This window comes from Pituophis catenifer, unplaced genomic scaffold (genome assembly GCF_029215685.1).
Source record: "Pituophis catenifer annectens isolate HBS135680 unplaced genomic scaffold, rPitCat1.0.hap2 SCAF_1, whole genome shotgun sequence".
NCBI lineage: Eukaryota > Metazoa > Chordata > Lepidosauria > Squamata > Colubridae > Pituophis > Pituophis catenifer.
The window spans coordinates 7,971,274-7,980,938 of record NW_027256881.1 but is presented as its reverse complement, the minus strand read 5'-3'; the positions used below and the strand labels follow the sequence as shown (position 1 = coordinate 7,980,938).

At 38.1% G+C, this 9,665-nt stretch overlaps 1 protein-coding gene across 4 annotated transcripts in view; it reads right to left on the bottom strand.

Annotated features, from left to right (window-relative positions):
* Nucleotides 1-3,525: 3,525 nt before the first annotated feature.
* The window catches only part of NLK (nemo like kinase), a 107,930-nt gene continuing 101,790 nt past the window's right edge, over nucleotides 3,526-9,665 (bottom strand). For 3 of the 4 annotated variants that reach the window (XM_070932048.1, XM_070932050.1, XM_070932052.1), the window contains 3 exons: nucleotides 9,063-9,261; nucleotides 8,138-8,231; nucleotides 3,526-5,426 (listed from right to left, as the gene is read on the bottom strand). In XM_070932048.1, coding sequence (XP_070788149.1) covers nucleotides 5,372-5,426; nucleotides 8,138-8,231; nucleotides 9,063-9,261 — 348 coding nt within the window. In that variant the 3' untranslated portion in view covers nucleotides 3,526-5,371. Of the gene's footprint in view, nucleotides 5,427-8,131; nucleotides 8,232-9,062; nucleotides 9,262-9,665 lie in introns of all 4 variants that reach the window. The other variant, XM_070932051.1, reaches the window with a different exon arrangement.

The window sequence follows — 9,665 nt, the reverse complement described above, 5'->3', positions numbered from 1 at the left end:
TACCTGACTCTGTGGTTTTTTCCCCAAACCTCCAAAACTTTAACCTTAAACTGTCTACTGTTGACCTCACCCCATTCCTAAGAGGTCTGTAAGGGGTGTGCATAAGCACACCAGGGTGCCTACTGTCCCTGTCCTAATATTCCTTACTTTTCCTTAGTCTTTTCATGTATTCAAATTATGTTTATACTTTTACCTGTATAAACATATATATATATGTGTGTGTGTGTGTGTGTGTGTATATATATATATATATATATATATATATATATATATATATATATATATATATATATGCTTGACAAATAAACTTATGATTATTATATGATTATGATTAATGAACAGGACTCTGAATAACCTGCACAAGTTGCACCCATACAATTATGTAGATAGGAGTGTCCAATCTTGGCAACTTTTAAGATTTGTGGACTTCAATTCCCAGACTTCCCCAACCAGCTATGGCTTCTGGAAGTTGAAGTCTACAAATCTTAAAAGTTGCCAAGATTGGATACTCCGATCTATAGACGCAACTTATGCAGGTTATTTTTCATTAAGCAAGGCATAGTTAAATTTCGGGCAAGCATGCCTGCAGACCCAGCCAATCTTGCTTTGAGGGCCTTCCATCCCTGGAGCTCCAAAGTCTTAAATGTTGCCAAAGTGACACCCCAATGGTGAAATCTATTTTTTTTTTACTACCGGTTCTGTGGGCGTGGCTTGGTGGGCATGGTATGGCTTGGTGGGCAGGCCGGGGAAGGATACTGCAAAATCCCCATTTCCTCCCCACTCTTTGGGGAAGGATATTGCAAAATCTCCACTCCCACCCCACTCTGGGGCCAGCCAGAGGTGGTATTTGCTAGTTATCCAAATTACTCAAAATCTCTGCTACTGATTCTCCAAACTGCTCAAAATTTCTGCTATTGGTTCTCCAGAACCTGTCAGAACCTGCTGGATTTCACCCGTGACACCCCCTCCATCATGTAGGTTAAAAATGTTGACAAGTTTGGGAAGTCCGAAGTTGACTTGCTGTTCAATATTGTTAGTGGATTCTGGAAGGCTGGACAGCCAGTAGAATTCTGGGAGTTTAAGTCCACATCTCTTAAATTTGCCAAGGTTGAGAAACATAGGACTTAGATGATGGAGATCAAGTCTAGCCAACAGTTGAATGAAACTTCCTGGTGGAAGAGACCTAACTGGATCTCAATACACTGTTATTTTGTTGCTGTTTTCTAGAGGATACTTTGGAATTATGGATTCTGGAGTCCAAATCACGTGGAATATAGTTAGCAGAATGAGCTGTGGCCAATGCTGCTGGAGAAGTATCAACATGGCAAGTTTCAGTCGATATGGAAGCATATTCAGAAAAATTGATTCAGACCCACTTTTTAAAATGCACCAAGTCAACAATTAAGCAGCCGCAACAGGAAGTTTATGGAAAGAGTTCTGTGTTTCTTTTAAATTTCTGAGGCTGCATTATTTTAGAATATTGTAGCTTTGTTTAAATTAACTCATTCCATCTGCACTCTAAAACACATCCATAATCAAACCCCCTTTTTGGTTTTTAAAGGAGTCTGCACATATCTCAGCAGAAGAGGTCTCTTGGATATCTGAGAAGGAAGGAGAAACACTAAGAGATGCTCCTTTTAGCTGAAGTAATTTTGTTAAACAAGTTAACGTTTTATCAAAAGGTCAGAGATGCCATTTTGCTGAAAAGAACCGGTTTTAAAATGTTGAGAGACTTGAACACTTTGTATTGCTTTCAACCTATTTAAAATATTTTGTATGTATTTTTATAGGGCTACTATATCCAACCTGCAAGAATTTCCATTACTGCTACATGGCAGTAAAAACCAGTAGAAACTGCTAATGTTGCCATCTAATGGGGTTCATTTGGATGTTTTGTTCGAGATGACAGTCGTGCAATAATTCACATGATTCTCATTTGCCCTTATTAGCGTTATAAGCCAATATTAGCATTCTAATACTGGCTTATAACGTGGTAGTGCAGTGATTAGAATGCAGTATTGCAGACTAATTCTGCCCACAGCCAGGAGTTCGATCCTGACCAGCTCAAGGTTGACTCAGCCTTCCATCCCTCCGAGGCTGGTAAAATGAGGACCCAGATTGTTGGGGGCAACCTGCTGACTCTGTAAACTGCTTAGAGAGGGCTGTAATGCACTACAAAGCGGTATATAAGTCTAAGTGCTACTATTATTATTCTCCATGTTGCTACATTAAGAGTTTATCAATTGATGAAAGATTATTGGTTCTACATTTCATACTTGTCCTCGTTACTTAACATGCCACTTGCCTCCAATGTACCACTGCAATATTACCTCTAATATGGTGTAAATATATCTCTGTAGTTTATCTCCCAGAGTTGACAATGTGTTAGCAAAGCAATATCACATACAGCTGAAAAAGTGTGACTATCACGGTGATATCAGCCAAAATCTCAACAGTGCAGCAACGAGCTGCTGCAATGAAAAAATTAAGATATAAACCAACATAATCTTCCTTTTTCTTCATTTTAGGACTTGATCTGTATAGGAAAAATACTCTGAGCCATTAATTTTATAGGACTGTTATAAAATACGCAGGTTTTAAGGAACTAGTATTGTTTTGTATGATTATTGCACAAAAATGTTTGAAGAGGGTAAAAGATTAGTTTGCTAAATAAAGGAAGATACAAATTGGCTGAAGAGGTTGTAGAAAAAATGCTTTTAAAAGTAAAAAAAAAACAGCCTCTGATGATCGCGTGGCTCAGCTGGGTATGGGGGGGGGGGGGTGCAGGGATTTTTGCTACCGGTTCTCCGAACCACCCACCGCCATCGCTACCAGATTGGGTGATCTGGTCCGAACCAGGAGCATTTCACCCCTGGTCTATAGTAGCCAAAATCAGAAGGATAAGCTTATATATTTTAATAAAAATTGCTTGGAAAAAGCATTGCTAAATAATAGTTTTGAAACCAGCTGGGCACAGTGGCAAGAATTTAGCGCTTCCTCTCTCAGTTAAAATAAGTATATTTACTGACTAAGCTTTTGCCCCTTTACAAATGAGAGGTCTCTGAAGAGGACACTCCTCTTTATTCAGGGCTAAACACCACAGCTCCTTTATTTTCTCTTTGAATTTAGCTTCTTGTTCCCTCATTGTCCATGTTTATTTCTATAACTGTCTTCTTCTTTGTCTGAATCCTTCTCAAAAGCGTGATGTCTAGCCCTTGAGTTGAAAACCTACTGCCCATGAGTGAAGAAAGCTCTAGAATTCTCACCTCAGTTAATATGGAAAATGCAACCTTACTCTCAGTCCTGTAGCTACATTTAGTTGCCAACCCTGGAGTGTCAGTCATAATGTAAGTAGACAGAGGTTCCAGTTATTTAACCAGCTCTCTGTGACTCCTCAATGGCCTTCTTTAAATGCAACTTCATATAACAGATCCTTGGAAGAGTACAAATCCGTTATTAATAACGGAGTTGCATGCCTCAAATCAGTAGAAAGATAAAACAACAATAACAACATAGTCACGGAAGTTTGTTTGCTTGTTTGTTTCAAATGTCACATTTAATGTTTTCACCACTGTACTTCAAAATCTACATTGTACAAAGTGACCCGCAAGTGTGCCACATTTAACAGACCAACCTCTGAGATTTTACCTTTCATACCAGTGTCTTCATGGGCTCTTTTTAAGTTAAAAAGACGATTCTCATTCAAGTTAATTGAAGTGTTGCAGTTGGTTTTGTTTGCTTTAAGTTCTCAGGAGCCACACAAAAAAACAAAGATATTTCATCATCTTTGTTTGAGAAATTCAAAATTTGTCTTTTTTCCCCCAGCAAAATGACTACTTCATTGAAGTTAAAACTTCCAAAAACGTAAATTAATAGAATCCAGTTCCAACTCAAATCACCCTTCCTGAAAATACTCTGCTAAATACAGATAACTTACAATAACTTTAACAGTTAATTGTCCATGACAAACACCAAGGTTTCTCTTATTTTTTTTTTAATATCCCAGACCAACATTCAAAAATTCGAGACCATCCATTCGTTATTTCTTTGTACAGTTGAAAAACAGTCTTCAATTTTTCTTGCCTTTTTTAAATATAAAAGTTGGAAGGGACATTCAAGTTTCAAGTCTCCACACTGGACTAAAAAAAAAAAAAATATCAGGTGGAGGTAAACAAGCCATGTTGTATACTTCCAGGAGGTAGAGGCCTTCAATTTGTGTTCATATATATATATACATATGCACAGAATAATTCAGTGTTTGAACAGAACACACACAAAAAGGAATTAGCCAAAAAGTAATAAAAGTTATTTACTACTGTGACATTTCAAGACTTCCACAGCTTTGCCTAATGACACAAATACAATTAACATAATTCCCTATGTGCTTTCCCCCACTATTTTTTTCATTTCTTTTTCGTCCAACTGTCCAGTGCAGGATTTAAAAAAAAAAAAATCACAAAGTTTCACAGATCTAAAAATGTGTAAACTACTTTCTCATGCGCACTTCTCTCTCTCGTTCTCTCGCTCGCTCTCTTTCTCTCCATGGCAATGGATATCAAGATTTTTTATGAAATATTAGCCCCCCAATGGAATGCGTGCTGGGAAGGGAAGGGAAAGGGATGGTTCATGTAAGAAAAAGAGCAGAAAAAGCTTCTAATAAAAATAGATTAAATATATATATTTATATATATTTATTTATAACTTGGGAAGGGTTCAAAGGAAAAGACACTTTTCTCTCCTAGTCAAAACTCATTCTCTCTACTCACAAAATCAGACTGGAAAACAGCACACAGGCATCATCAGCACTTCGCTACTGAGAAGCTATGGAGATGGATGTGACCACCAGGTGACGTTGCCCTCCCACGCTTGGGCACTGCCCTCTGATGAGGCTTTATGATTGGTCATGATTTACGTTTTGTATTCCCTGTTTTGTTTTTCAAGCAAAAGTCCCAATTCTTCAGGAATGGCTCAATATCAAAATAGCTTGTCCTTTGATACAATTTCACTTTTAAAACTGAAGAAAAAAAAAAAAAGGTTCAATCTTTTTTGTCGCTGTTGTTGTTCCGAGCCAAGCAAGATTCACAGCTGCACTACAATTCATAAATTTAAAAAAAAAAAAAAAAGTGCAACCCTGGATAAAATATATATTTTTTTTTCCTAAAAGCACAACCCCACCTTTGACAGGATTTAAAAGCCTAGTTAACATTTTTTCTAACTCTTATTTGTATAACATACAAGGATAGTGGTTGTTAATTTAAAACTTCATTAGTAAAATTACAGTACAAGCATGATTAAATCTCCAGAATTGCAAATCCCAGAATCCAGTGGAAAGCTACATTATGTCTTCAGTAGTATACTGTATCTCCCACTTTCATTCCCAGACCAGTGGAGATGGTGGCATCTCAGACGGCTGAGCAACAGTGGAACTAGAAAGCAAGAAACAGAGAAGATCAACTTTCCCTCTCAAGAGGTTGGAGGGGCAGAGACAATGCTAAGAACACACACATTTAATCATAAATCCAATTTTAAAAAATTGCCATGAAACCGGAAGCCCTTCCAACTCAGCAGGATTAGAAACTGAAGCTTGAAAAAGAAAGATAAGTTTCTGTTTTCACCACAGGGGAATGAAAGCAGAAGCTTAAGAGAAAATAAGACGTCTTGGAGCTAAGTAAGGCTCTTCCCTCTTTTCTTCCTAAGATTACTGCAACAGTGGTGGGTTTCAAATTTTTTTACTACCGGTTCTGTGGGTGTGGCTTGGTGGGCATGACATGGCTTGGTGGGCGTGGCTTGGTGAGCATAGCTGGGGAAGGAGGATACTGTAAAATCTCCATTTCCACCCCACTCTAGGGGAAGGAAACTGCAAAATCCCCATTTCCACCCGATCAGCTGGGACTTGGGAGGCAGAGAATAGATGGGGGTGGGGCCAGTCAGAATTTTTACTACTGATTCTTTGAACTACTCAAAATTTCCGCTACCGGTTATCCAGAACTGGTCAGAACCTGCTGCAACCTACCTCTGCACTGCAACGTGCAGCAATGTTTTAGATTACTGCAATGCTCTCTACACGGGGCTGTCCTTGAAGAGCATTCGGAAACTTCAATTGGTGCAGAATCAAAGGTGGTATTCAGTGGGGCGAACCGGTAGTATCGATCGCAGTGGGCCTGCCTAACCGCCCCTTCTCCAAGTCGTGCTATTTAGGCACATTTTCGAGGCTGGGTGCATGCGTGGAAGGTGCGCGAGTGAGCAAAGTGCATGCGTGGAAGGCAGGGTACATGCACGGACAGCTCACGCGCACGTGAAGCAAGTGTGCGCGCATAGGGCCAACCAGTGGTAAAGGTAAGTGAAACCCACCCCTGTGCAGAATGTAACTGTGCGGGCAGTAAATGATGCTGGATACATGGCACAAGTAACACCACTACTATGTGAGCTGCACTGGCTACTATTGTGCTTCTGGGTGAACTTCTAAGTCCTGGTTTTCACCTTTAAAGCCCTAACTGGCTTGGAACCAGGTTACCTGAGGGATTGTCTTTTTCCAAGTGTCTCTACCTGTCCAGTTGGACTGGCCATGCTGCTGAGCCCATTAGGCAAAGAGGGCTGATGGGCAAAAACTACAAGACAAGCCTTCTCTGCTGTAGAATACTCTCCCTTCCGAGATTAGAATAATCCCTCAACCCTGTTGGGTTTTTTTTGTAAAGCTTTAAAAACTTGGCTATGTACCTGAGCCTGGGCTTTGGAATGTGTTAAGCCCTCTGTTTGTTAGTTGGTTAACTATCACAGTTCAGTCCTCTTGTCTCTGATCAAAACTCAGTTTGTCCCCTAATATTTTGGGGGTTAGGGCGTGTAACATCCATTTTATGTTCTTTCCTTCGGTATCTTCATTCTTTCCATATATTTTATTTTAGGAAAACTCCCTCTTGTCTCTGCCTACATTCTTTTTGCTTCCCCCTTAGGACAGAACTCTAATTTAAAGATTCTAAATGGAACCACTTTGGTTCTCGGGTATTTAAATAATTCTCCTCCCACTTGTTTTGTGAAGCTTTGCACTTAGACCTCAACAACAATTAATATCAAATTTTATCATTAGGATTACGCCTAGTGTCCTCAGCTATTGTGAAAGGACCAACTGCTGATGAGATAAGAGTACTTTGAAGTACACTTCCGTTATGTGTAATTTATTATAAGCTGTCTTGAGGTTTATCCAATTAAAAGTGAGATATAGTAATTTAAACAGAGATAGACAAGTCAAAGATCATATTCCTGAGTAGTGCTGGGTAGGACTGAAATAATTGGAGCTCCCTCTTTCCTCTTTCTCTCTTGCACAAGGATTGTGAAATGAGGCTGAAGGTTGCATGAAATTATCCATGGAATGTAGATTCCCCCCACCCCCATCTAAATTAAACAAACTGCATTGTTACCTCACTTTCCTATGTTTATTTTTGCCTAAGGTAAAATTTAGACTCTAAAGCTTTAAGGGAATGAGTGTTTTTTCTTTGCTTACGTCAAATTACCATATATATTGCACCATTCGCCACCAATGATGCAGAAGCTTGAACGCTCTTCCTTCTACAACTAGACAGGAGGATAATGGCTTGAATACCAGGCTGTGATCTGCTAAGCTAAGGGATCGCTGGTTCTAGGGGATGAAATAGCCGCAATGGAAAATTCTTACTTCTTTATTCATCCAAAGGAAGTTATAGACAGGTGAAAAAATCCAAGGCAGCAACCTACTGTTTCATTCTTTTTGTGCTGCATTTTGGCTGCTTTTGGCTAAGATAAAAACTAGCAGTAGAAGAACATTTGCAGCTCAGGGTTGAACTGTGGGTCCTTGATGCTCTCTGTGCTTGATGGGTAATGAAATATCTTCAAGAAAACAAACTAGTAACATCATCAGAACTTGAGGTCTAGCATTGATGATGCTGTACTGTAGTGAAATGTCTGTGAGAAAACAATCAAACTCAGAGAGCACCAAGGATTTTCCACAAAAATCTATCATTCAAAATGTTAAAGCATTCTTAACAAATCAGGCATGCAGGTAATATTACTGGAAGGCTCCTTAATTCAAAGAAGATTTTTAAAAAAAAAAACGTTTCACCATTAAGGAAATAAATGAATATCAGAAGTGATTACATACAGTTACCTAATAAAGCTCTTAAAAGCAGCAGATTGTGGATTGATGCACAAAGGTACTCTATTTCCTTTCTGCTGTTCCAAAATGAACTGATGGATTATTTCTGGAAAAAAGTAGAAAAAAAAAACGAAATCCAAATTCATGCTTTCCAATGCAAATTGTACAAAACAGGATATTGTTTACTAGTAGACATTGGATTTGTGGCGAGGACACATTTTTATAGATTTTATATTTAGCTATTTGTCACTGGGGATTCCTTGTGGAGTGCAGTATAGAATGCTGTAAGTAAATTAATACCAGCATATATACTGTACATTTAGGAAATACACCTGCTATAAAATTGCAATACATTTGTTCACATTCTAACGCATACTAATTCCTTTATTGGATCAGTTTATTGTAATAAAATGCAAAAAGTCTAATTCAGATGGAATTTCCCACAAGGATTGCACAAACTGATTTTCTTTCCCCTCATACCACATGGGTACAAATGATAATTAGTCTTTATGCTTAAGGAAAAATAAAAGTTTTGTATATTTATTTATTAGTTTTATAACCTGCTCTATTTTGCATAATTCATGGTGACATACCTAATACTGTGTCCTATTTTCTCCACAGCAACAACCTGATATGTTTGGTTGGGCTGAGAGAAAGGGACTAACCTAAAATATAAAATATAAACTTTCAGCAATCTGTGATTGTGAAATTGTGACATTTTTTTTCATTTCATAAATATTTCAGATTTCCCATCTAACATATTCTTTCCATGCAAATACTGAAGAATTGATGTACTGCCCTTTTTCTGGCTTAATGAGATACAAGTTATTAAGCAAACAAATATGTATATATAAATGATAGAAATGTATATTTATCCTAAGTGTACATTATTGCTAAATAGTGCAAAGGATGTTATCTCTCAGTTTAAAATACTGACCTTTAACCTGCCGGACAGAACTGAGGTTCTTTTCAAAAGTATCATCGAATTTAGGATTTGTGATGGGTTCAAAATCACTGGTGTAAACTCTTCCAGTAGAAGTGGAAAAACAACATTTGCACATACAGGTGTGATATCGTAATCGCCCTTCGTCAAGATATGGATGAGCTAAGGCATCCTTAGCGGATATTCTTTTGGACTGAATACAGAAAAATGCAAATTATTGTTGCATATAGATTTTAGTTTATCATATACATATATGCATGTACAGAGATAACAAACTCCGTGATAAACTTTTTCTAACTTTCACATTTGATAAGTGAAACCATTAGGAGGCAGTGTTCACTTGAAAAAGTCAGTGTTGCTGTAACTGAACTATTTTTTTACATGGCAAGAGTGTATTTATTTATTTACATATCAGCAAACAGCACTAACTCTATTTACAGGGTACATGACATGTTAAGTAGGCACTGATATGCTTTATCTGCTACCCCTCTCACTGATACATGACTCAGGGTGTTGCTTCCATTCCCTTCCACCAAAGTCAATGAGAGAGCTGGCAAGACATCCACCAACCTCTCTCCTAAGTAGGCTGTAGAAAGA